Consider the following 27,995-nt stretch of genomic DNA (forward strand, 5'->3'; position numbering starts at 1 on the left):
TGGATTCAAAGTGTCTCTCTTGCCTTTCGCAGGAGGAGGCTGTGGACATACTCAAAGGTCGGGAAGGTATTAGTAGGGGGTGCTCTTTATCTCCAGGGTCCTGGGTCACCGCGTCCCTACCCAGCTCAGACTCCCGGAGCATCACCGGAGACGCTCTAGGATTGGAAGTTGTTATGGCAACGAAGCTCTCAGAATACTGAGGAAAGCCGAAGCCTAGAGAGGCGACACCCTCCTATACCCTCTTCGGCCCCACGGGTAAAGTGGCGCCCCCTACGCACAGGAACCGTGCTTGGGCCCCCGCCCCGGCACGGAGACCACCCTGGACCTCCGGGGGCGGGAGGCCGCTCTGGCCCGAAGCGGAGCCTCTCGCTGGTAGACGGGCCCGAGGGAGCCCCTCTGGGCGCAGCGCCGCTGAGCTGCTCGATGCTCCGACCGGAAGTGCTCTTCACCGCCGACCTCCCACCCGGCTCTCTGGTCCCGGCGGTAAGATGGCGGCTGCCGCGGAGTGCGATGTGGTAATGGCGGCGACCGAGCCAGAGCTGCTAGACGATGAGGAGACGAAGAGGTAACTGGGTGGCAGGGTAGGGGAAGGGGCGAACTTCAGCTCCATGGCTCCGGGAATCCCGTCCTTGCTGTGGTGCAACCCCTGTAGAGGCGATGCCCCGCCCTCCGAGAACCCCCCCTCCCCAATCTGAGATTGAGTCCGGATGGACCCCCTGAAGGGGCGCTCTTGGAGGCTTGCCCTCCTCTCCCGCTTCCGCTTTGCTGAGGAGCTGAGGTATGGCCTTGTACCCCAAGCAGAGAGGAAGGTCGTTCTCGTTGTAGAGGCCAGGTCTGTGAGGGGATCTTGGAGGTTTTTTGCGGGGTGGAGGAGGCGGCACGGCGATAATGATGCCTTCTTACACTGCCCCCGTCCCCCTCCTTCTCTTGTTAATTTCTGTACCTTGTTGTCTATCAGCCCTTTGCATCTCCAGAGCTTTTGCTGTCCTCATCCTCCTTGCCTCCGTAATCGTACCCCAGCGAGCACTAGTTGGGCCCGAGGTGACTGTGTGTGTCTCTATGATTGACCTGGTGGTCCTTCGGTTACCCCAGAAGTGGAAGGTGATAGAGAAAGAACGGTGAGGGGTTTTGTCTCATGCTGTACACGTCAAACCCTCTCCCTCCACCCTTCCGAAGATCCTCATTCTTCCCAGGGCTGTTTCTTAAGTTAAGCAGCAAGGAGGAGGGCAGCTGCTTGGGCTGTTGGCGCTGCTGGGCAGCCGCAGTGCCTCGAGATTGCCAGTCCGGACCAGCCAAGGGAGCTGCTGAGTGAGTGGTTTTCGAGAACACTCTGGATTTTGGCTACAGCTAAGGCAGGTTATTGGAAGTGGGGCTGGAACACAGTTGTGGGTAGTCATTCTTGTCCTAAATATGGAGCAGAATTAACAAAAAGCTTCTGGAAGTTTGGAGCCCTGTCTTATCAACCTCGAGTTAATTGACTACAGTTCCCACAGTCTCTTTCCCACATATTTCGTATCTTTATACCAAGGCCATTCTGGCTTCATTCTGGGTGGTTTGAGGTGGTGGTTAGTTCATGAGATCTGAAATCAGGATTCCGAGATTTTTTTTTTCTTTTTAACTATCCAGATTTGAAACATAAGAAGTACTCAAGGAGGCAGAATGAATAGTTAACTAGCTTAAGGGTAGTTACTGCAGCCAGTTGTCTCAAGTTCCTGACTTGTTGGGAGCTGAGAACCTTGACAAAATGTAGTTTGCAGGTTAGTAGGTCCCTGGGATGGGCTATATGTAATTGTAAATGAATTCAGTATAAATTTCTGATGTGGGCACTGTCCCTAATTTGAATTTCACGTCAAAGCCCCTATGTAAAGCAAATCTTTAAAATTTCAGCCTTAGAGGATATTCTATCATAAGAAAAGGTAAAACAGGTGATGCTGTAATGTGACCATGTGATATCACCTGCCTGCTCAGTCTGACCCCACGGACTATAGCCTGCCAGGCTCCTCTGTCCATGGAATTTTCCAGGCAAGAATACTGGAGTGGGTTGCCATTTCCTCCTCCAGGCAGTCTTCCCGACTCAGGGATCGAACCTGCATCTCCTGCCTTAGCAGGCAGATTCTTTACCACTGCACCACCTGGGAACCCCACATCACACACACAAAAAACATGATATTTGCTAGCAGTTAACAGAATAAGGAAAGGTGTTAACTTATCTTAACTGCCTTATTTCATGGAGTTCAAGATTTCATTGAGTGTAAAATACATGGTTGTTTTAGCTATCACTAAGAAAAAAAACAAAAGCATTCTTATGAAATAGACTTGTATGTTAAACATATAGATCTTTTTAAAACATAATAAAATATGAATGTTTATTGTGTATCACTTAAAAAACGTCAAAAGGAAAATATAATGAAATAAGCAAAAATATCACAGTTTCACTTTCTGTCTTGTAAGACATCCTTAGGAGGGTAAATATTGGACTCTGTTAGTAGGGAAAAGCCTTGTTTATGTGTAGATTTCCAATGCTGAAAATGGAGTGGTGACTTAGAGGTTTTGGAGGAAGATGGTTTCACATTTTTCACGTATCCTGGAGCCCTCATGTGTAGCCACAGCAGAGGGTAGGGATAGGTATGTCTCTTACAAATGCCCTTTACTACCTGACTTGGTTAGTTATTTGGCCAAGTTTGTGTTGTCTCTTGTTACAGTCATAGTCCCAGTTCACTTGGGGACAGGATCGTTGATGGGTCTCTTGGGTTGTTTTTGTAAAGTCCAGCAAGGAGTTCTTCCTTGTATTGTGGCCCAAGGGCAGCCTGCCTCTGGATTATCATAGTCCCATAGAGGGCAGAGTGAGGAGCTTTCAAGATGTTCCACCTCATGGTTGTAGCATTTTAAATGGCTGCATTGTTTTAAAAAAAAAAAGGCTGCATGTTTTATTTCCTTAGCTTTAGAGTCTCTAGAGAGAAAGAAGTGGATTTCAATTTTCTTTGCCTGTCCCTCTGAACAAAATTCTTTTTTCCCTCATAGCTGAAAGGCTAGAATGAAAGGTGTGTTAGTTGGCAGTCCAGAATAGATCGGGCTTCTGAATGTGAGGATTATTATTTCTCTTTGCCCACCAGAACAGATAAAGCTGCTTGGGAATCCCAGAGGACTCAATTTCTGAGGTGGTTTATTTCAGCTAATTTAAAGTCTTCTCATTTTCCTGAGAAGTTGCTGATTTTTTTACCTGATCTATGAATGCCTATCTTGAGTGAAGGCTGTCTGCTCCAATTTCCCAGATTGGGGAGCAGTTTGGTCACTGTAGGTAGTCTTTATTATGGTAAAATCAAGGGATTTCAAGTTGCTTATCAATAGAAGAAGCACTTGTGTATCTCAGCATATCCCTTGGGGATATGACTGAGCAGTGAGGTCTGGAAGACCCTACAAGAGCCATTGACTGAGGAGCAGGGCATACGTGCGTGCTCAGATGTGTCGGACTCTTTGCAACCCCATGGGCTGTAACCCACCAGGCTCCTCTGTCCATGAGATGTTCCAGGCAAGAATACTGGAGTGGGTTGCCATTTCCTCCTTCAGGGGATCTTCCCGACCCAGTGATCCTACGTTGGCAGGCAGATTCTTCACCACTTGAGCCACCAGGGAGCAGGGTATCCTAACCTGATTCCTTGGGCTGATCATCTCAGTATCTGTTTTCCTGATGGAGATAAACAAGAACAATCATTATGAGGCTCTTTCTTAGTACCTCAGTATTGTAAACTAAACTCTTGAAATTTTGCCTTTTCTTTCTCTCTGCATATTGGTGGTGGGAAGCACTGAACCCTGAATCCGTCTCCAGGAGTTGCTATTCAGTGCAGCTCCTTGGAGTGTTTTGGAGTTTGTGGCCTTAACTGTGGAGCTTGCGGGGATGCCTGTCCCTCTTCTTCCCCACTTTGTTTCAAATTTTTAGGTTTTTGTCCCCCTAAACTCTTTTGAAGTTCCAGGGCAGGCAACTAGACAAAGCCTGCAAGGTGAATGGGAATTGTCTTTGACCTTGAGCCCCAATCAGAGAGAAACTCTGCTCTCAGCAGTATGTGTGGTATACTCATGTGTGTCCCATGGAGAAATGGTACACGGGACAAATAAGTCATGGTTAAGGAAGGGCTAAGCCTAGGAATACAGAATCCTGAATACAAGCAAATAGTTGATTGAACCCTGATACTAACAAGTGGCAAAATTATTAATTAATCATAGCAGGAGCAAAGGTAGAGTTTAGAGGAAGGATGTCTCTGTTCTCTGCTGCTTTAATTCAGATCCACATATTAGCTGAAGCCAGGTAAATTGAGCAGTTTTAATAAAATGTTGGCCTAAGTGAGTGGCAGTTGCTCTACTGTCTAGTTCATTCCCAACGACCAGAACTCTGATTGGCTTAAAGCCCAGGCTTATTGTACATTCCAACCAATCAGGGATTGGTTTAGTCATTGAAGCTAGTAGTTTTAAAGTTTTCAAAATCTGCCTACTAGGCACTTGCCTTTACTTTCTTTCTCTAGGCCTTTAAGAGATTGAAGAACAATGGCCGGTGGCTGCCTAGGTGCCTTGTGGTCTGATGCAAAGTCCCTCTGAGAGCCCATTTCTCCCTTCACTAATGTTTGGTCCCCTTTCTCCTGTGCTGAGTGATGTGGAAGTTACTTAGAGGTCGTTCCAGGTATTCTTTTAAACTGTCTAAATTTCAGCAGTAAGAACAGGATTCGGCATGCAAGTTATTCCAGTAGTCTATTCATTTTATTGGATTGACAGTGTTTTCCCTTCCCCATGCAAGATCCAAACAGCAGTTTCTGTGTTTTAGCCTACCATGGCAGGGGTATAAGTGATTGAGACTTGAGAATGGTAATATGAGCAGGAATATTTGACTTTCAAAGTCTGATTCTGAGATCTAATATTCTATTGGCATATGACTTTGTGTGGGGAGGCCAGATTGTCTGATAAGCAAAGTGTTAACTGTCTCTTCTCATTCTAATATTAGGCTTCTGGGGAGGGTGTCTGAGACAAGCAGGACCTTGATTTATTGGTGTTGCTGTCCTGAGAATTCTTCCTGGGGTAGTTTGCTCTGAGACCATCAACCACCTGATGAACTCAAGAACCAAGAAAACTTGGGAAGCAAAATAACAGTTGGCAATATAGATGGCTGACTATGGTTTCCATCTCCACTCCCCCCCACCCCCCTCACACATACACGTACACACATAAAAACAACTTGGAAAGCAGCCTTTTTCTTAATTGTAGTTCCTCAGTTCTAGATTTTTTGGCCACATCGCGCAGCTAGGATAGCAGGGATCCTAGTTCCCTGACTGGGGATCAGACCCAGGCCCTCCGTAGTGAAAGTGTGGAGTCCTAACCGAGGAATTCCCTAGTTCTTGATTTTTGATGCATGATAGTGTCCCCGTGAGGGTAATGGGAGATGTCACAGAATGGAAAACCAAGGGATAGAAAATGATGGGTTCAGGGAGATCTTTTGAAAACAAGTCTCTGGCTAATGCTGAAAAGCCAGTGGCTGGTGTCCTCAGAGTAGCGTCTACCAAGCTTACTTCTCAGAAGCAGCCTTATGGTTGGGTCTCCTGTTCCCAGGGGTAAATGAAGGTTAAGTAGATGCCATAGATTGTGACATCCCATTTAAGGAGCTAGCATAAGTATTTAACAAAGTTGAGTTCTCTATTTCTGTGAGAATATCCTTCTGCTTTCAGTGATGAGATTTCGGTCCAGCCTGAACTGATTCCTGCTTCCTCTTTTCCCCCTCTGAGTAAGAGAAGACCAGAGCCTGCTCCGGGGCCTTGGCTGGCGTCCTTCCCGCTTCAGCAGTAGAGAGCGCTGTTGCCTTGTGTAGTCTGTGTCTCTCTGCCCTTGGCAGCTCTTGGTCTCTTCTGGCTCTGCCCCTGTGGAGACTCCTGCGAGTGTCCAGACAGAGGACAATTTGAAGTGGTATATTTTCTTCACCTCCATCTCCTTCTCTCTTCTGGGGGAGGGCGGATGTTTTAACTGGGCTTTTAAGTGAAAGCAGGAGCTTTCTATTCTACAGAACATTGGGGGAAAGAAGCTGGGTAGCCCACCCTTACCAACATGTAGCAGCTGGATAGAGACCAGGTTCTGTTTTCTCTGGACCTTTATGAGGCCTTTGTTTGCACTCAGTATGCAGCGCTTTGCATTTTGCAAACACTCTTATCTGTGGAATCACGTTGTTTAGTTGCTAAGTCCCGTCCAACTCTTTGTGACCCCTTGGACTGTAGCCTGCCAGGCTCCTCTGTCCATGGGATTTGTTCCAGGTCATATGTAACTTCCACCTATTCATGTGAAACTTGTTAGGTTAGAGGACTAAATAGAAAGAAATCGAATAACATGCACTTGGTAAGTTGGAGTGAAAGGCTTCTGGGCTCCTTTTCCTTTACTCTCCGTGAAGGTCAGAGAGCACGCATGACACGGCCCCTGTGACTTGCCTTTGGGGACAAGAGGTCTCACACTGTGGGAAGGAAAAAGGAATTTCTGCTCTGAAACTGGCCAGGATCCTGTAAATTCTGAAGGATGGAGGGCATTTCTAGATCAACGGGCAACTAGTAAATTTGATTGAATAAAAGAAATGGGTGCAGCAATCATAGAGTAAGGGTGACATTTTGGAATTACTAAATATAATACAAATGCATAAAGGATACTTGACTCATTGACAGTATAACATATAATTATTAAAAGCCTGAGGGTAAAGAAAGGAAAGGTCTTTTTCTATAAAGTTATTCCTGCCAGTAAAATAGTCTCCAGGTCAGAGGCCCCTAACACTCCTTTTCTCTGACAAGAAATCATTTTGTCCCGAGTTGTAATTTTAGCAAAGCTTCATTTTTCTTCCACTTCTGAAGTAGCAGAATACATTGGGAAAATGCAAAGAAAAAGAAAAAAAAAGACCTCATTCAAGCTGCTACATATGTTTTGATTTAAACTGTTATTAATGGCTATTGGAAGAGCTGAACTTTATGAAAAATCTGTTCTAGCCAAATACTTGAAATAAGAGCACAGTGGTTCACCCACCACCCCCTCACTTTGATCATTCAGAAATCTAATCAATCAGTATTTCCTCAGTTGCAAATGTAGAGTAGTAAAGTCTTTATTTTTCATGCACTGGGGTAAAATAAATCTAAAAGCGGTATATTACAAATATACCTGTGAAGTAATTCTAGAGAGAACCCAGTAATGTTGAGACATTTAAAAAAAACAAAAAAAACTACTTGCCAGTGAATCCTGCCTTAAGTGAGAGTTGTAAAGTTTCTAAATACTTCTTTCATTTCTAGAAGGTAGACTAGTTGGCCTACGGCAAAGGTATTGTTTAAGTGTTCATCATGGAAGTATTTAGAGAGAAAATGGAAGTTTTTGTAGAGCATCTAACTTGGGACACATTACATTTCAGCTTTGGTGTTTTAATGTGTTTTTAATTTAGCTGAGTTATAAATGTGCAAAGTTGGCTGGTGATCATAAGCCCAAGTTGTCTGATTTGATCACATGATGCTGAGCCCTGCTAAGACCTGTGTGATACCAAAGGATTCCCTTGGCAGGGTTTGTTGGTGTAATTAGCATCTGTGGTGAATGAATGCTAAATTAGAGAATGGAACCACATGATCAGAGGATGTACAGATTTTAGTGCATGTATAGTGTTAGAAGACGGAGAAGGCAATGGCACCCCACTCCAGTACTCTTGCCTGGAAAATCCCATGGACGGAGGAGCCTGGTAGGCTGCAGTCCATGGGGTCACTAAGAGTCGGACACGACTGAGCGACTTCACTTTCACTTTTCACTTTCATGCATTGGAGAAGGAAATGGCAACCCACTCCATTGTTCTTGCCTGGGGAACCCCGGGGACGGGGGAGCCTGGTGGGCTGCCGTCTATGGGGTCGCACAGAGTCGGACACAACTGAAGTGACTTAGTAGCAGCAGCAGCAGTGTTAAAAGAGCAGGTTTCCATGCTGCAGCTCTCTGGTTGATGAGGTTATTTCGAAAAGTAAAGAAATAATATTTTAAAGTAGCAAAGCAGAACAAGAGTGGAGTGTCTTCTTACCTTTGTCTGTGAAGGAAAGGCAGCCTGGCCCTTTGGCACTGATCCTGCTGTGGGACGCCTTTGCGTCATACATCCAAAGAGAGCAGAGTTTTTGGAAAATCTTTCAGTAGCTGTTTTCACAGGAATTTGTTGCTGACTATTAAAGTGAAAGGACTGGTCTGATGGAGGTAGTCATTCCCAGCATCCCATCAGTGAATCAGAGAAGTGACACTTATTCTGCCTGGAGTTGATCCAGGAATTGGGTGTGAAACTGGATAAATTAGTTTTAACCCTAAAACCTAGCCATTAACAGGATCTAGTGGGGAAAACTTAAGACTCGAAGATTCAGGAAACCTGTGCAGCCCCCTTGGGTGCCTCACGAGCTCTTCCTCTTTTGGAAAACACACAATATTGGGTCCTCATTGGAAATGTTTTGAAAATTTGAAAATGCACTAGAAATGTAGTGTAGATGTTAATAGTGACATCAGGTCAGCTCTGACCAAGTCTGTGTTTTGATGTGGTATTGTATTTCAGAGTTTAGTCTGAATTTTGTTTTGCGGCCATAAAAATAATCTGTAGTTTAATGTAGTCCCTTTTGAATCTGTTCCTTTTTTAACCCGATCCATGTGAATCCAATTAACCTTAATTCATTTTTTAGTACTGATGTGTTTTAGTTTGGTACATGTAACCTCACTTGGTTCTCAAATTAATTGACTGGCAGCTGAGTGGAGTGACAGATGCCACGGCCAGATTGCCTTCAGTCCCAGTGTTAACCAGCTCTCCTCCTTCTCCAGTCCTGCGCCTTTGACATCTCATCCTTCAGTCCCTCAGCTGTAAGGGCAACTTGAACAAGCTTCAGCCCTTTCTCAGACTCCCAGGCAGGACTTGAATGGATTTGACCCTGGAATTGTTCCTGATGCAGCCTTGTTCAGTTCTTGCTGCTGCCATGCTGGATTCCAAAGATCCACTCTTTCTTTGACTGGTCTTGCAGGGTCAGGCTCATTGGTCAAAGCTCATCGTGTATTTGGTGGGGAGGTTCATAGTGAAGGAAGGACTCCGCTTTGGGTGTTGGACCTGGAGGCAAAAAATAAGCATTCAGTTTAAAAGCACTAAGTACCCATTGTTTAGGCAGCTGTTAATCAACCATGTTTCTATGAAAATAAGTCCTTTTCATGAGGCAGTTGTGTGGGAATAGCTAATTCTGGCCTGATGCTGTGCAGTGTGAGGTTAAAAACATGGTAACTTGTCACAACACAATTCTTCTTGTTCTTTCTGCTGTGGGCTGACTCTACATTACTCGCTTTGTTTGCTCTAGAATGGAATCTACTCACGATTTACTAAAATGAAATGCATTTCTTGGGGGAGGCAAAGTCCAGTTCACTAGGTCATGCATCTTAAAGGGAAAGAAGCCTTGCTCTCTCTGTGACTAATTGTTAGGAGTGTCATTTGGCTCATTTAAATCCAGATTGCCTGTCTGGAGTTGGATTTATATGCTGGGGCTGTTTTGTGTCTTAGTTGAAAGAAATTCATATTCACTGTTCTTAGCATTACAGGTTAATTTTTAAAGTCTCAGGCAATAGGTAGAGGTGAGTGTTAGAGAGAGCTCAGTATAGTAGATAGGGTACAGCTCAGCTTTGGGATCTGCCAGGTGTGGGTCAACACCGTGACCTCCAGCCAGTTTTCAACCTCTAAGCCTTAATTTCCTCCTTTGAAACATGGGAATAATGAAACTCACCTGATAAGATAATGTATGGAAAGTGCCTGGCCTCAGTAATGATTACTGATTTTCCACAGAAGTCATCTTTTAGAATTTTGGATAGAAAGCCAGTGCTGAACTTATGGCTTCCTTCTCTTTCAGGAAGGAAAGGGCACCTCTCTGTAGCTCTCCAGAGTGTTCCATCTTTTTTTATTTTAGATTGTTCCATCTTCGACTAACAAGCTTTCTGCACTGACACAGCATGTATCTGAGTGCCCAGCTGCCTTTAGTTTTCCTCAGGAATTTGTGTGGTCTTAGCCACTGGCTGACTGAAGAGAAGGCCCGGTCTTCTCAAAGAAGGCTCGGTCTTCTCAGGTACAGTTTGGGTCTAATACTTCTTTTGCATTTTCTCCTCCCATTTCTTCATAGTGGTTTGACTCAACTTCTGACATCCAGTGTGGGAGAAGTCCTTTCTTCAGTCTTTTGGCATGTTTGCTCTTTTTTTTAATATTTATTTTTATTTATTTATTTGGCTGCACAGGGTCTTAGTTGTGGCATGTGGGATGTAGTTCCCCAACCAGGGATCAAACACAGGGCCCCAGCACTGAGAGATCAGAGTCCTAGCCACTGGATCACCAGGGGAGTCCCTGGCATGTCTGCTCTTAAAAGATAGGCTCTTCATCATTTTTATAGTGCCTGGCTTAATTTACTGTTACAGTATGGTGTTCACCATGTAGAAAGATTGTTCTTGGTCTTATAAGTCTTGCACTTGAGGGATCCTTCTTGAGAACTTTTAATAGCAGATGGCCTCTTTACAGCATTGTGACAATTGGTATAATAATTCAAATCCATCACAGATCAAACCTGTCAACGTTTATAGGTCATTTTCCTTTTCTTTTTTTTTCCTTAGTTCCCTAACTAGGGATCGAACCTGGGCCCTTGCAGTGAAAGTGCCAAATCCTAACCACTGGACTGCCAAGGAAGTCCCCCATTTTGCCTCTCCTTTCTGCTAGCAGACCTTTCATGTTAGTGGGACTTGCCAAGGCAGTGATGGAAAAAAGTGGAAAGGGAGATCGCCTCAATAAAAGGTGGCGTTACCAGTTTATAGTTTAAAATACATGAGTAAATAAAATCACAAATCTCCCCAGTACCACAGTGCATAGAATCAAGCTGTAAACTTCTTATACCATTACCAAGGTTAAGAACTGTACGTTCATCACCACTTCAGGCAGCCCTTGAACTGGGCTCTTAGCGTGTGTTAAGGAAAGAAAAAGAAAAAAAAGAAATTCCATTACTCTTCCTTACAACAGAAGTGCCCAGATGTTTAGTTATGTTACAGTAATCATTTTTGGTAAAGAATTATCGTTGTCATTCAGGTTGGTCATTAGGGTGATTCATTGGAGGGATTTTGGATATCTCTGGTATAGGTTACAAGTTTGTTCTTTGAGACATTATTGGTCATATCTGATTTGATTTTAGTTCTTTGGTCAAGATTATAATTCCCCATTATATATCATTGTTTCTTTTTGAAAGTATAGTTTGTCTCATGGCACAGCTTCAAAAAATGGATCTTGGAGTAGGGCAGAATTTTTGATATTACCCATTGGGTGGTTATGCAAGGTAGTAGAGGGATGGTCAGGGGAGCAGTAAGCATCCACATAGATGTGACAGACAGAGAGACTTACAGTAGGTGGGTCCTTCTTGGAGTGTGACTCTGGCAGCCGATGTTTTGTCTCTTGTCTCCCAAGTTCTTGTTGTCTCCTGTCACTCAGCTCTGTCGTCCCTCTTAAACACCAGTATGCTATGTTTTTAACATCTTTGTCACCTGCTTTTGCTCTTTCCTTCCGGTGACCAGTGCATGAGCCCAGTTTTCGAAAGAATAAATCATCAAGATTCCAAGGATACGACTCATTGCACATTGAGAAATCAGTTGCCCCTGAAAGGAATTTCCTATAACTGGTTTTGTCAGTTTGCTAGAGACAGAGTTGTGACACAGTGGAAAGGAAATAAATATAAAAATTTTGTCTCTGTGAGAGAGTGTCTATAAATTGGTGTCAGTCCTAAGGGAATGATTAAAGGTAGGGATAGTGAGAGGGAGGTCAGGCAGCATAAGAGAGTTAATTTTTGATTTAGTTTGAATGTATCTAAGTGACAAAAAAATATAGCATCTGAAAAACTCAGATTCTCTCAGTAGCACCTCCTTTTGGCCCATCAGCCCATTGAACAAATCTGTAAATTCCTTCAGGTATCACATTAACTTTCAGCTCAATGTGCTGGGGACTCTAGACCAAAAGATTGCTCTCTTGAGATTACAGAGGTCATTCTCTGGGTATAGTAACTTGATTCTCTTTCTCTTTCCTTTTCAGAGAAGCAGAGTCTTTCAAGGAACAAGGAAATGCCTACTATGCCAAGAAAGATTACAATGAAGCTTATAACTATTATACAAAAGCCATAGGTGAGAAGGAATATGCTTGAAAATAATTTGCCAAATGCTGTTATAAATAGCTCCTCTGTAAGAAGTAATCTTTCTGCTGGGTTGATAACTGTTAACTGCGTGAACTATTTCGAGTTTAATGACCTGAAAGAATAACTTTTTCTGGCTCAAGCAGGTGGTTCTTCATTTGGCAAATTAAAGGCAGTTCCAAAAATTCTAGATAATATGGCAGAAGGATATCCACCTTAATCCCCTCAACCATTGCCAATTCATTTACTGTCTTAGAAAATGACCTTTGTAGATTTTTTAAAATTAATTAATTTTAATTGGAGGCTAATTACTTTACAATATTGTGGTGGTTTTTGCCATACATTGACATGAATCAGCCACGGGTGTACATGTGTCCCCCATCCTGAACTCCCCTCCCGCCTCTCTCCCCGTCCCATCCCTCTGGGTTGTCCCAGTGCACCACCGGCTTTGAGTACCCTGTTTCATGCATCGAACTTGGACTGGTCATCTATTTCACACTGAGGAAACCAGAATTGAAAGAGACCTTTGTAGATACTAACGAGTCTTAGTTACATGCTCAGTTTGCAGTATTTTAATCTCCTATCAGCATTTTTCTCACCTAACTTGCTCTGTCTGCACCTCCAACTCAACAAATACAAATTCATTTTTGTATCTTATTACATAAAATACAAATCATTAAGATAAATGTGCTAGTCCCTCACTCCTAAAAGATAATCAGTACACTTTAAAGCTCAGTATAAATTATTTCTAAATAACTTGATGTGTAAGTTGATTTCACCATTGCTACTGTCCATTGCACAAGAAGTCAAAAATTTGGCCATGGACTTTAAAGAGAGCATGCCAACATTCCTCTTATAGTTTGATTGTCTTGATATAGTTCTGAGGGTGTCGGGGCCCCTGAGTTTTTGAAGCAGTGACCCGTGCTAAACTTTGTTTCACATTCTTCTGCCTTTCCTATAGATATGTGTCCTAAAAATGCTAGCTATTATGGGAATCGAGCCGCCACCTTGATGATGCTTGGAAAGTTCCGGGAAGCTCTCGTGGATGCACAGCAGTCAGTGAGGTTGGATGACAGTTTTGTCCGGGTATGTAATAGGACTGTTTCGGGGTACTAAGTTGCTTATACTTGAGTTCCTGTAGCCCAGGGTTTCTCAGTTTCTCAATTATTAACATTTCTCAATTATTAACATTTTATGATTATTTAATCATTAACATTTCTTTAATTATTTTAACATTTAATTAATTTTAATTAATTAAATTATTTTAAATGTTTAATTATTAACATTTCTCATTATTAACATAAGGTTTCTCAATTATTAACATTTGGGGCCAGATAATTCTTTATTGTGGGGGGCTGTCCTATGCATTGTAGGATATTTTCAGCAGACCCCTGCTTTCCCAGTTGTGACAAGCAACAACGTATCTAGCACTGCTGAATGTGCCCGGGAAGGCAGAATCACCCCTGGCTGATAACTGCTGCTGCGGCTCTTTTCATCCCTTGTTGGTTTTGTGTGGGTGTTCCTGCTGTTGATGTCCCTCTGGTTGGCCAGTCATGTTCCTTTCCTTCCCCGTTTGTGTTTCTCCTAGGGACATCTACGAGAAGGCAAATGCCACCTATCTCTAGGGAATGCCATGGCGGCATGTCGTAGTTTCCAGAGAGCCCTAGAACTGGATCATAAAAATGCTCAGGCCCAGCAGGAGGTATGGGCTTGACCCTGTCTGTATCAGAGGAAACACGGTGGTGTACTTGGGAGGAATAGGGACTTGAAAATCAGAACCGAGATCCTGTCTCACTTCTGCCATCAGCCACACCTGGGTGACTGTGCACAAGTCTCGTAGTCTCTCTGAGCCTCAGCTTCCTTATCTGTAAAAGGGGTTTTGAATATGATTTACAGCTTTGGAAAATCTTATGAAATTTAGAGAGTTTCTGAGTTGGCGGGAGTGGGGCATGGGCAGATGCATCAAGAAACTGATTTGAGTGAGATTAAAAAATTTGTATGAATTCAGATCCTAATTGTTAGCAGCTAAAACATGTTTTAATTCCATTTTCTTATTTACCTTGTTTACTGTTGGATATGTTTTAGTAAGAATCTCACTAAATCCCTGATAGTGCCTCTTATTTTACATGCATCTTGTCATGGTTCTTACATTTCTGACTTTTAAGTTCAAACTGAGGGTGAAGGTTGAGCCTTAACCTTTCTGTTAAGAAGTCTTGGCTACATCTTCACCAGTATGACTTGTGAAAAGTCTATGGTTCTGATTTTCTTTAAATAAATTCATCAAGGCCCTGTTGGGTTTTGTGGTGGTGGAATCTACAGCTTCATTAAAACTCTCTTATATGATTTTTCTGGTATAGTTCAAGAATGCGAATGCAGTCATAGAATATGAGAAAATAGCAGAAACGGATTTTGAGAAGCGGGATTTTCGGAAGGTAAACTACAACTATGTAGAAATCTCATCTACACTTCTCTCACAAAGTTTGTGTGTGTGTGTGGTAATTAGAGGAGTAGTATGGTACAGAAGATCTAAAATAGTAAATTTTCTCTTTAATTTGGCATTGACCATTTCTTTCCCTCTTTTTGTCTTAAAGACTTAATTTTGTAAAGAACCGTTTTAGGTTCACAGCCAAATTGAGAGGAAAGTACAGAGATTTCCCATAACCTTCCTGCCCCATACTTGCATAGCCTCCCCCTGTGCACATTCTCCAGAGGGGAATTCCAGAGATATATTTGTTACAACGTGTTTTGGGCAGTTATGAATAAAGCTGCTCTAGACATCTGTGTGCAGGTTTTTGTGTGGCTCTAAGTTTCACCTCCTTTGGGTTAATACCAAGAAGTGCAATTACTAGATCCTATAGTAAAAATTGGTTACATTTTGCAAGAACCTATCAAACTGTCTTCAAAAGTGGCCTGTATCCTGCATTCCCACCAGCAAGGAATGAGAGCTCCTGTTGCTCCACATCAACAGAGTTAAAAGAAACTTTTTTTTGTTGAAGTGTTTCTTTTCTTAATTATATTTCACTTTGTAATAAAAAGCAGTACAAGTCTGTTACTTGAGTTCATTCCTATTTCTGATAGGAGGTAGTAGTCTAAAAGTGTGTTAGTAAAGGAAAAGCCAGTTGGAATTAAATATTAAGTTTGGATTACATATTTTTATTAGAATAATGAGAGCTAGCTTTAATACCTGTGAACTGAATGCAGCTATAAATAAAAAGTAGAGGCCTCTTTTACGTTTTTGAATAGTGTTTATAGCCTGTCGTCACTACCCTCTTGGTGTTAAGCATTTCCATGAAAGCACACCACTGTCCTTTATGGTGGTGTATGATAGTTCATGAAAAAAGTACTTGGCAAAGGGATTGACCTGTGTAAAACATGGGAAAGGTATCTGAGTTGCAGGTATCTTTCTAGGTCTTGAGCAAGGGAACTTGGAAGCAGCTTTCACTAGGTTCAAAGGGAGGTAAGTGGCCCTGAAAAGGGTTAAAAGTCATTGATAAGGATCAGTTTTCAGGATCACTTAAAAGAAGTTTGTATCATACAAGAGCTGGAGTTGTCAATTCATATGTGGGAATTTGCTCAGTACTTTCTGTAGCAGGTCCTCAAATGCTTGATGAAAGGGTATAGTTAAGAATCATTCTTAAGTCACACACTGTGATGGTCTTTATTTGGTAATATCTGATTAGCTTATAGAGTCCCAGTATTAACTTATTAGCGTCCCTCTTCTGTCCGTTGGTTTTAGTAACCACAGTGTCTTTGTAGTGTGGTTCGTACTTTGTGTGTGTGTGTTTGGAAAGCAGTTCTGCCTCCTGTCACGTTTTCTGAGGTTTACATAAGCAAAAGCTTTGTCTCGAAAGGCGGTCTTTTGGGTTTCTTTTCTTTCTTGCCCATCCTGGAGCCAGAATCCCCAGTTTGTGACAGAATCCTCTGTTTGTGACATCCCAGCCCCCCCACTGTAGTTCATGGTGATGTCACAAATGAAGAATTATGATCCTGGCAGGGGAAACAGATGAACTTGTAAGAAACAAAGATCTTTTTTGCCTGCAGCTGTCCATAGTCCTGGGGAGGTGGGGGTGGGAAGTGAAGCCCTGAGGCTCCAACTGACGCTCCCCACCAGGAGCCGAACCGTCTCCATACAGAACGTAGCAAAGGCAGCAGGGTGTGACTGCTTACTTTTGACTGACTGCTCTCCCCCAATTCTTTTTCTGTTTAAGGAGGGGAAAATTAGCACCATGACTCCCCTACTCAATTCCTGTATTTTCCTATGGTCCTTAGAATTTCCAGGGTATAACCTGTGCTGTTCAAGGTGAGGTGTCCCCACTGTTGACACTGCAGAAGTCTTCCAGGTGCAACAGGTCATGGTGTTTACTTACTCTCCCTTACTTTTAAATTTAAATATTTGAATAAATGCTATTCCTGGTTCAGAAGTGGGGAAGTATAAACAATGATAAGTGTTTCCCCAAACTTGTCTTCCATCTGTCTATTTCTCACCACCGGGGTAAGCACTGTTCTTGTTCTATTTTCTGCTACAGTTTTGGTCTACATAAATAAACAAATACAGATTTTGGCCGTGCTGTGAGGCTTGCAGAATCTTAGTTCCCCAACCAGGGAGTGAACCCGGCCCCTGGAAGAGAAAGCGCCAAGTCCTAACCACTGGATCACCAGGGAATTCCCAACAAATACAAATACAGATTCTTCATTTTCTTTTTTTTTTTTTTTCTCTTTTGAATGAAAGGTAATAATACTATGCAAAGTTCTATACCTTGCCCTTTTTATTTTTTTATTTATTTAATAGGCCTTGGAAGTCTTTCCATATCAGTATGGAGAGCTTCTTCATTCTGCGTTAGATCCACATATTGTTCTATGAATGTCTACATTACCTAAACTAGTCTCCTGTTGATGGAATTTGAGTTATTTCTAAGTTTTCAAACTTCATCACTTCTTGATCCCGATGACCATATTCTTAGAGGGAATAGGTGTCCCTGAACTCAAGATTTCTCTGTTGGATCAGTTATTCCTAGGAGAATATGATTCAAGAAGGATTTCCCAGGAATAGCAGATAAACAAAAAGCGAAAGCTCAGAGAACAAACTGAGAAAAAAGATGGAAATATATGGAGAGTCTTTATGAAGCTGAAAGACTGAAAAAATTCCAGCTGTGTGTGTGTGTGTGTGTGTGACTTACATTTTGGTTAGTATGACGTGGTAAGTATAGTCTAGGACCACTGAAGATTAGCTAATATGTTGGATATTCTGTTCTAAAGTGGAAGAGTAGCCACTAGCGCAGTCAGTGAGATGTGAGGCTCACGCCACAGAAAGGAGGGAACTCTGAGTGGTGTCAGTAGTATAGGGAGCAGTGAGTCTTTATCAGGCTCTTTTTTGCTGTTCCTTGTCTTTCTTACTAGGCTAAACGTGATGAATTACACAAAATAGCAAATAATAGTATTTCTGCTAGAAGGATGAGAGGTGGTTTTTTTTTTTTTTTTAATTTTATTTACTTTGGGCTGTGCTGGTCTTTGTTGCTGCACGAGAGCTTTCTCTAGTTGCAGTGAGTGGGGGCTGTTGTCTGGTTACGGTGTGTGGTCTTCTCAGTGTGGTGGCTTCTTCTGTTGCAGAGCATGGGCTCTAGAGTAGCCCATGGGATTCAGTAGTTGCAGTGCGTGGGCTCGGTTCCCCTGCTGCATGTGGATTCTTCCCAGGCCAGGAGTCTAACCTGGGTCCCCTGCATTGGCAGGTGGATTATTCTTAACCACTGGACCACCAGGGAAGTCCAAGAATGAGAGTTTTGATCACAGTCATTATCGATCAGATTCCCTGTGGAGGCACCTTAGCATGGTGATTAGGGTTATAGGCTCTGGATCTTCGTGTCTAGGATCAAATTCTGTTCTTATCACTTACTAGCTTTGGTGACCTTGAACAAGTTACTTTAATCTCTCTAGTTTTATCATCAGTCAAGAAGGGTAATAGGGACTTCCCTGGTGGTCCAGTGGTTAAGAATCCGCCTCCAACGCAGGGGACACAACTTGGACCCCTGGTCAGAGAACTGAGATCCCACATGCTGTGGGGCAACTAAACCTGGGCGCCACAGCTAGAGACAATCATGTGCCATAGCGACGAGCCTGTGTGCTGCAATAAAGACCTGGCCCAGTCAGATAAATTAATTTAAAAAATAATAAAGCTAGAAAAAATAAAATTAAAAATAAGGTAGTAATATAACTTTCTTGATAAAATTGTTGCAAGCATTAAATGAGTTAGTGAATTAAAGTACTCAGTAAATGTTTGCTGTCGTTGTCATCATCTGGATCAGCTGCTCTCCTCATTTCAGTGGTTTAATCTGGTAATTTAGGAATGTTCCTGAACCTCTGGCATTACTTTCCCTTGAATCTCTGTGTTACCTGTGACCAGACTAAAGTGAAGACATTTCTGGCGTTCAGGAAGAAGAACCTCATTTGCTTTCTTCTTCCCCATAGGTGGTTTTTTGCATGGACCGTGCCCTAGAATACGCCCCTGCCTGCCATCGCTTCAAAATCCTCAAAGCAGAATGTCTAGCAATGCTGGGTCGTTACCCAGAAGCACAGTCTGTGGCCAGGTATGAAGTCAAGCCAGTTGTGCAGTGAAATGCCAGATAGCACTGAACAAATGCTGTCCAGCAGCTCTCTACATCAGGAGTAACATATGGTCCTATAGGTGGGGTGATCAGACCTTCCTGGGACTTAAAGCCAAAGGTTAGAACAGGTCTGAAAACTTAAGGTTTTACAAAGTTCAATAGGTACTTGACCTGTATGTGAAAGAACAGATGTTAAGTGTTCTTTTGTTTCTACTCAAGGAGTTTGCAAACTGTAAAGGACCAGTTAGTAAATATTTTAGGCTTTGCAGGCTGTGTGGTCTCTGTTAACAGTTCAGCTCTGTCACTACAGTGTAAAAGCAGCCGTAGATAATAGATAAATGAATAGTATTGCTGGATTTCAAGGAAATGTTATTTACAAAATCCAGCAGCAAGTGGGATTTGGTCCTGTGGGCTGTATCTGCCAGCCCTGTTCTAATAAAGATTGTGAGACACAGTGTATAAGGGTGGGATACAGGTAATTTGGGAGGAGTTCTTGGGAATCTACCTTTGGATATTTTCCATATTAGACACATGGTCAAGAAAAAAAAAAATGGCCAAATGATAGTAACGGTGAGGGAAATCCAGACCACAGCTGAATGTGCCCCTTTCTGGCTGTTGCAGTGACATTTTACGAATGGATTCCACCAATGCTGATGCTCTGTATGTACGAGGTCTTTGCCTTTATTATGAAGATTGTATTGAGAAGGCGGTTCAGTTTTTTGTACAGGCTCTCAGGATGGCTCCTGACCATGAGAAGGCCTGCGTTGCTTGCAGAGTAAGTTGTAGGCACCAGAGCTGGGCAGGAAAGAAAGCTTCCGTTTTGCACCTGTAAGACAGGGCGAAAGGTTTCTGCCCATCACAGGGAGTGTGATAACACTTCTTCCCACCTTGCCAGGATGCTTGGTTCTTTCATTAGAATTTATTTCAGGACAACTTTGTATTTGCCTGAAGGTAACTACGATCATTTAGAGTCAGATCCTTTTAATATCTCAGTGTTTTTTCTTTTTTTTCTTCCTTCAGTGAAGAAAAGATAGTAATGCTTATCCTGGGGACTAGAGAGAGATAAACTCTGGGTAACACAGGTCTCATTGGTGGTGTTTTATAAATCTCGGTTTCTCCTGTCCACTCTGTAGCAAGTACCCATGAGCAACAAATAGCCCAGGTGGTGGGGTTGGGCAGGGTAGGGGGCCATCCTGGGATCTAAGAAACAGAAAATAGACTCTGGACTCTCTCTGCAGTGGTCTGAGGGTTTCTGGATGTGAACTGAAACTCCCCTTGCTTTTCTCTGTAGAATGCCAAAGCACTTAAAGCAAAGAAAGAAGATGGGAATAAAGCATTTAAAGAAGGAAATTACAAGCTAGCATATGAACTGTACACAGAAGCCCTGGGGATAGACCCCAACAATATAAAAACAAATGCTAAACTCTACTGTAATCGGGGTACGGTTAATTCCAAGGTAAGCACTTGGTCTGCAACTTGGGGCCTATCTTTTTAAGGGCCAAGAAAAAGGTCTTGGGAACTTTGTCCAGTAAGGGTAAACCAGATGAGAAGAGAAAAGGTTAATATTTCAGCTTGTGAGGAACTTCCTTCTGAGAGGCAAGCTTTTATTTTTTCTGTGGAATTTAGGGACACTTGAGGGACAGTTTAGAAGGATATTCCCACCTGTTCTTCAAGATTCTTCCAGTAAAAAAATGGCTAGGGAAAAAAAGAATGTCTAAAGGCATTGAGACAATTTTTAAAGCAAGTTTTGCTTCTTTTTACCTAACCAAGTGATTCTTTTTTAGGAGGGATTTGGAGGACATGAGAATATGAGGCAGGCTTAGTTTTTTTTCCCCAGTATAACTGATGGTCACCATGCTCATTGGAAAATACCCTAAGTGCTGTCCCACACAACCATCAGGAAACAAGAATAGGCTCCTTACTCCTGCACAGTCTTAGTGGTTTAAAAAATAACAGTAATTCTTATTCCTCCAGTTGGCCTCTGGAAGAATAGGAGGCAAGAACCACCCTTCCTCTTGCCGTGTCTGGTTGGGCACTAACCTGGAACAGTAGATGTGGTTTATGCTTGCAGATAAGTGTGCCTGGCTTCCATCACTTAGAAACGAACCCAATTTTGAATTTGGTGTCCTTAGCCCTCTGAGGGACTTGCTTTCTAAGAATGAATGTGACAGTGGGCCAGCATGACTAATGGATCCTCTTAGAATTTTGAAGCCATGGCCACAGCTTCTGGGCTCAGTCACCGAAGATGTGAAGTATGACTGCTCTCTTTCTCCTGAAGCTTAGGAAACTAGATGATGCAATAGAAGACTGCACAAATGCAGTGAAGCTCGATGACACGTATATAAAAGCCTACTTGAGAAGAGCTCAGTGGTAAGTGCCTCTGGTGGGTGGGGGGAAGAGGGCATTGCTGCTGGCCTGCCAGGGGAATTGCATTGTAGATGATGAAGCAGACCCGGGGATGTTGTGAGGTCATTTGGTCCTTCCCCCTGCCTCTAGGTGGGATTGTTCCAGCCCTAGAGCTATCTTTATAGACCTCCAGCGGAGGAGATTGCACAAGCTCCCTCAGTCTCCCATGCCTGTGTCTTACGCCCCTCACGGTCAGTAAGTTTCCTCTGATGCCTGACCCAAATTCCTTTTGTTAAAGTTTAAAATCCATTTCCTTTGGAGATTTTATTTTGTGTTGTACACTTTTGCTCTAACTTGACACAGTGCTTAGCACACAGTAGGTGCTCACTCAATTAATGCTTTGTTGAATGAATGTATGGTGCTTGGAAGAGGAAGAATAAGGTGTCTCTTATGTAGTTGAGAGTTGTGCCTATCCTGTATGTTCTGGGTTAGGGAAGACAGTGCTTCCATAGGAAGGGATTTAATCTGGCTCCGCATCCCTGCAGTGTAGGGAAGTTCCCTTTGAAATATCCTTGTCTGACTAGGTTATTTATGAGCCAGGATGTGCCTGCCTAGATCCAGCGCTCAGATTTGCCTTCAGAGTCAGATTGCTCTGCAGCATACTTGTTCATCTTATTTTTGAAGCCACTTGACTCTTTTCTCCAGACAGGAACATGAGCAAGGGCTCAGAGAGACTGCTCCCCTAAATCCATCTTACTTCAGATTATTTCCCAGACAGAGGAAAATGTTCTGTCTTTGAAAGTTCCTAGAGGAAGACCCATTTGTTATGTCGCAGTCCTCCCACAGCCGTCGTGTTTCCTGGGGAGTGTGCTAGCCAAAGGACAGGGGCTGCTACTGCTGCCTGGTGAGCGAGCTCGTAGTTCTCAGGCTCCCCAGTCTCACCAGTGGTGGGAGCATGGGCCGCTTCCCATGTAATGTGCCCCAGATTACCCATATTTGTGAAAAATACGGAAGCTGCTCTCCTGTAGTGCCTTTTTTTTTTAAGTGAATTTCTAAAGTAGATGACTAAATCTGTCAAACACACACAGATTCTGTGAGACTAACCGTCAGTCATCGCCTCTTTTCATACCATTTGCAGACGCACATGGAAGCTTTGGAATACAGAAGTGTAGTGTACCCTTTGACCAGCTAAAGACTTATTTTAATAGATAAAAAGTGCTGCATCCATGTTTACTGCAGTGTTACTGCTTAAAAAAGCAGACTCTCACCTAGATGTCTAGTAGAGAGGGGGTGACTAGATACATAAGACTGTATCAGTTCAGTGGAACACTGTGAAGTGTTTGAACAGGGAACGGGAAGAGAACAGAAAATTCTGGATTTGTTAGGAGGGTAGTGGGATGAAAGATTTATGTTTTTCATATGTGTGCAATAAACAAGTCAGAAATCGCTTTGGTCAGATAGCTCCTTATCTTTGTGGTAGAAACAGAACTGTCCTCTGCGTAGGTCTGCTGTAAGATCCTGCCACGGAGCACAGCTTGCACTGTTGGGCACAGTTGGCTGAGAACTTGGCAACAGTCCTCTGGAGCAGCTGGGACTGACGAGAAGTATTGGAGATTAGCTCAGGCTGAAGCCTTCCCAGAAGCCTGAGTGCTGCCGGGGTCTGCGTCAGCTCACCCCACTGGTGGGGAGAGGCCGGACCTCTGCTGCAGCTCCAGTCATGGGCTGAATGGAGCTTTCCCTTTTCCCTAAAGCTCTACTTTTCTTTTTCTTTTTAAAATTGTTTTCTTTAATGTTAGGATGTCCTTGAATTTTAAAAAAAGTGTGAAGTGAAACTGTAATATAAGTTTATTTTAGTACATTATGTAAGAGTCTGGAAAGTCCATCAGGTTAGCTTTTTTGTCACATCAGTCTTTACCCAGAGTTGTTACTAATTTTGTGTTACTTCAGTTTATATTATTATGCTTGATCCTGAAAATGGGTTCTCTGCATTCTTAGTAGCATTTGTGCCCTGCATCTATGGAGCATTGATTTTGCACCGTTTTTTAAAAGTCATAAATCAAGATGTGTCAGAAAATTGGAGATGCTTAAGAATCTTGGGCTTGTCTCTCGCCAGCCCCATCAGTCATGCTCCCTCTGCCCTGGCCTCTAGGCCTAGGGGTGCCATGTGATGTTGGCAAAGATGAGCTTGTGTGGCAGCGGCCTAAGAAATTGAACCTCTCTGTGCAGTGGCAAGCTGCACTGCATGGTCACTCTCCACTCCCCAGCTGATGGTGACTGTTTCTGGAATTCCTACAAGAGTGTTTAATCAGTAGGCCAGTCTCAGAGCAAGTGGTATCATCAGGAAAATGCCACTTTATTTCTGTGGAAGAGACATTTATAAGGTCTGGTGATCAGCCTGTCAGGCTAGTTTCCTCCCATCTTGGGTCAGGGTCCTTCCTTCCTCTGTGCCACTGAAATAGAATCAAGCCTGTGTTCACAGTCTCCTTTTCTGTCTCACTAACCTATATCTCTCAGACTGACTAGTCTTAATGGAAGTATTTGCCGGCAGCCGCCACTTTGAACTTGATCCTTCTTGTGGCTGACTAATCCACATCTCCTCTGGATTGGAGCTGGCCCCGCATGTTTATGGCACTTTCAGTTTCAAGACTCTTCCATATCCATTGATATCACTTGATAATTTTTCTCCCTTGTTTCAGTCCCAAGTGTCAAGTAGGTACCTTCACATTGTCTCTCCTCAGGTGATCCAGATGCATCTCGGTGGCTCTGAGTGAAATCAGAAGGAACGTTCTCCCCTTGGTTGCTTTCTGCTCAGAGCAGTGTATCACTTTGCTGGTTGGGTGCAGGTGGCATGAGACCTCTCTCTCTTTCTTGAGGAATTGGTAGCGAATTTTTCTTGTGGCTAGCTTAAGAACTCCTATTTCATGAAGCATCTCAACCAAAAGTTTGTATCTCTTGAGCCATGCCTCTTTCCCTAGAGTGATACCAAAGGCCATTGCTATTTATGTCGCTGTACTGCCCTGTATTTCCTTCTCAGTTACTTGGACACAGAACAGTATGAAGAAGCAGTACGGGACTATGAAAAAGTATATCAGACGGAGAAAACAAAAGGTAAAGAATTTTGAGCACATGTTCCTTAGGGAACTGTGTGGTCTGACTTGTAGGTCCTAAAACTGGACACGGGAGTAGTTTGATTCAAGGGTGAACCTGGAGCTTACTGGAAGAAATGAGCAGAGATCCCAAATGTGGGACAAGGCACCTGTTTTCTGGTCCCCAGTTCTCCCTGCCACTTTGATTTTCTGTGTGATGAGGCCGATGTGAAGAACCTAAGTGTGAATAGATTTTTTAGTTTGCATAAGAAAACATCATAAAAGCCCCTCGTATGGTCAACAGGGCTTCTGACTCCAGGGCATCGGGGCTGGGACTTGGTAAAGGAAGCCAAAAACAGATTTATCCGTTGACGCTGAATGTCTTCCTTCAGAACACAAACAGCTCCTTAAAAATGCACAGTTAGAACTGAAGAAGAGTAAGAGGAAAGATTACTACAAGATTCTTGGTGTAGACAAGAATGCCTCTGAGGACGAGATCAAGAAAGCCTACCGGAAGCGGGCCTTGATGCACCATCCAGGTAGAGCGGGTGGGGAGCGGGGCTCAGTGGGAGGAGCAGGTCAGGCCGGCTGCTGCCATGGTCAGTCCAGCACCAAAGCCTCAGAGAGGCTCCTCGGGTGGAATAAGGTGGTGCTCAGTTCTATACCCTTCAAATGTGGGAAGTACTGGATTCTAAAATGAGACATGATGTAGTCTTTCCCTTGAACTCTGTTTTCTTGAGACTGAGTTCTTCCTGTATTCCTCCCTTTAGATCGGCACAGTGGAGCCAGTGCCGAAGTTCAGAAGGAGGAGGAGAAAAAGTTCAAGGAAGTCGGAGAAGCTTTTACCATTCTCTCTGATCCCAAGAAAAAGACTCGCTATGACAGTGGACAAGACCTTGATGAAGAGGGCATGAATATGGGTGGTAAGTTGGGAGTTGGTTGGGGTGGCCTGGGTTGAAACTGACACCGGTGAAACGTTAGCATTTTTCCTGAAGACATTCTGCGGGCGGAGGAGTAGGGTGGGGGTGGGGGTGTCTTATGTCATCAGCCAGTGATGCCCAACAATTTGTTAAGTGCACTCTGATGACTAGCTGTAATGTGTGAGGTACTGTGATGGGTATGGAAAATAACAAAGCTGAAACAAACCCATAGTCCAGGGGTTTGCAAACCCTGGTCCACGGGCCAAGTCTTACCCTGGGTCTGATAGACATGGAGCCCAATGAGGGCAGTCAAGTGCAGCAGGTGCCAGGGGTACAGAGTGAGTGCCGAGGAGGTCAGCACTAGCAAGGGAAAGCTTGGATATGCAGAAAAGCACAGCACCGTGGGGGAGTGACCAGGGCTCGGAGGGAAGAGGGTGCTTGGGGCAGAGCCACACAGTAGGTGGGGCAGACCTTAGAGGCTACAGGAAACATTTGGGTTTTTCCTTTTGGCTGGAAGTTTTTTTTCTTCCCATTGCAAAGTGTCTGATGACTGATACTTATGTGTCTGGCACATTCCCACAAGCCCTCACAGACTTCAGTTTCCCCAGAAGACTTAGAATGAAGTGAAGCGTAGCTGAGAGCATCATTGCTCACCGTGAGCTCAGCTGGAGATAAAAGAAGCCCTGAGCTGTGCAGTTCTCAGACCACTGCCTCTAATGCCAGCCCTTTCTCTTCCACTGAGAAAATCTTTCGGAACTTAAAATAAGGTTGATGATGCTATATAGATAACCCTGACCTCGCCAGTTCAGGGTGGGTGGGTGTGTTTTACAAACCTAAGTTTTACAGTAATAAACATTGCTCTGCCCAGCAGTTGAGAAGCGCTGTAAGCAGTCAAAAGCTGTTGAAGGGTTTAAGAAGGGGAGCCATGGACCTGATTTTGGCTCTGGAGTTATATCTGTCATGGCAGTGAGGAGAGCTGATTTAGAAAAGGTGAAGGGGAGGAGGGAAAACAAGATCACTAGGAGAGGATCGAGGGCACGGTTGGGAGATGGCATCAGCAGGAGTTAGGAGAGGCAGAGGACTAAGTCGAGAGTGGCTTGGGCACAGCTGACTCACTGGGGCCTTTCACTGAGCTCGGGGAACCAGGAAGATGAGTAGCTACACAGGCAAAGAATTCACTTTTAAATACCATGTGCCTGTGGGACTGGCCCCTGGAGATAAATCCTGTGCAGTTTAGGCAGACTGGGTATGTGAGGCCCACCATGGCCAGATGAGAAGAGCACCGCGCTGGGGGAGGCTCGAGGCAGCAGTATTCAGTGTTGTTGCTTTCACTGACCAGGTGATTTGGGCAGGTTACTTGAGCTTCCCCCTTAGGTTTTGTTGAATATAAATTAGTAATGATCTAATGTATGCCAGTCCCAATACCATGATTGCCACCTGGTAGCTTTTTTTCTGACATATGTAGACAGAATATGGCATCACATGCATGCATGCATTCAGTCATGTCTTTCTTAGATACAGCCTTGGTAGCACTTAAGGGATAGATAGCTTCTGGTCCTTCCAGGAGCAGCCCCAGCATTATAGGGAGACAGTGTATGGGTGCAAATGGCATTTCCCATTGTGGAGAAGGTGCAGCAAAGTGGGTTGAGGCAAGGAAAGCTTTCCTTTGGGACACACTTGGAAGTAGAACAGAACAAAGTGGGATCAAGTAGTGGGCTTGCCTCTCGTCCATGACTTTGGGGAAAGGAGGGAAGTGATTGTTATCTGGGAAAGCTTTGGAGACCCATTCTCTGTTAAGTTCCTCTTCAAACACTTCTGATTTTTTCACTTTTTTGTGCTTTCTCTGCTTCTTCTTTTGCTCCACAGATTTTGATGCAAACAATATCTTCAAGGCATTCTTTGGTGGTCCTGGGGGCTTCAGCTTTGAAGGTGGGTGTGCCTGAGTTCCCAGGCCACAAGCCAACACAGGGGCTTCCCAGTTAGGCAGCACTCTGAGAGTCAGAGGCTTATCAGTGGAGGTGGCAGAATTCTCTTCTAACAGGACATCTATCGCCTCGGGTGCTGCTGAGGAGGGGTGGGGGGGTGGGCGGGGGTGGTTTCCGCGCACACCTGGCCTAAGGAGCATGAAAGCCACACCTGCTTGGGGTCAGGGAGGTGTCTAACCAGAGCTTCCCCGTGAGGGTGAAGGTGTTAGAACAACACACATACCACCTGCTCGTGGGCGTCCTCCTGCTTCCCGGGGCCCAGCCTGTTTTGATACCCTCAGATGGCTTTGCATTTGCGGTTGAAGCAGCCCTTCGTAACCAGGGCAGAGTGATGTTCCCTTGGAAAGTCAGAGCCAGCTGACAAGCTCTTCTTTTCCCTGCAGCTTCTGGTCCAGGGAATTTCTTTTTTCAGTTTGGCTAATGAAAGGACACCACCCGGAATCCAGAAAATGCAGACTTGCTCAGTTTAACCTCGAATGTGGACACAATTCACCTCCTCCCTTCATCACGTCTCCACGTCCTTAGAGCAGTTTCGTTTTCTCAGTTGGATACCCTGTGTCTGTGTGAGTGGGGTGAAGGAAAGGGAGCCAGCGCCGAAGACTGCGGGGAGGGGAGGGAGGCGGGGGGGCGGACAGGGCAGCTTGTGAATTTTTGTTTTACTGTTTAACTTTATTAAAAAAGAAAAAAAAATTAAGAGAATAAAATGTTTTGACCCTTTCTGGCACTTTGCTCTGGCAGCTGCTTTTTGTCACTCCAGTCAGCGGGCCGGACCTGGGCCCCCAGCACGGAGTGGACGCCCACATGGACTTCAGGCTCAGTCAGCCGTCCCTCGAGGGGTGTGGGTGCCTGGGGGCAGATGGGCTGC

General features: G+C 44.0%; 1 protein-coding gene across 2 annotated transcripts; it reads left to right on the top strand.

The window, feature by feature from the left end:
• Positions 1–66: 66 nt before the first annotated feature.
• Positions 67–27,854, top strand: DNAJC7 (DnaJ heat shock protein family (Hsp40) member C7). Of its 2 annotated transcripts, none has more exons than XM_043468735.1 (14): positions 67–565; positions 12,098–12,186; positions 13,156–13,280; positions 13,783–13,896; positions 14,552–14,626; positions 18,657–18,775; positions 19,415–19,568; positions 20,085–20,249; positions 21,072–21,163; positions 24,174–24,247; positions 24,618–24,764; positions 24,996–25,148; positions 27,012–27,074; positions 27,514–27,854. In XM_043468735.1, the coding sequence occupies exons 1-14, from the start codon at positions 489–491 to the stop codon at positions 27,549–27,551; spliced, it is 1,485 nt and encodes a 494-aa protein (XP_043324670.1). In that variant the 5' UTR covers positions 67–488; the 3' UTR covers positions 27,552–27,854. The 2 variants fall into 2 exon arrangements, with proteins under 2 accessions (XP_043324670.1, XP_043324663.1); XM_043468728.1 differs by lacking the exon at positions 67–565 and adding an exon at positions 795–832.
• The last annotated feature ends 141 nt before the right edge of the window (positions 27,855–27,995 follow it).

The sequence above is a fragment of the Cervus canadensis genome, chromosome 1, assembly GCF_019320065.1.
Source record: "Cervus canadensis isolate Bull #8, Minnesota chromosome 1, ASM1932006v1, whole genome shotgun sequence".
Taxonomy (NCBI): domain Eukaryota; kingdom Metazoa; phylum Chordata; class Mammalia; order Artiodactyla; family Cervidae; genus Cervus; species Cervus canadensis.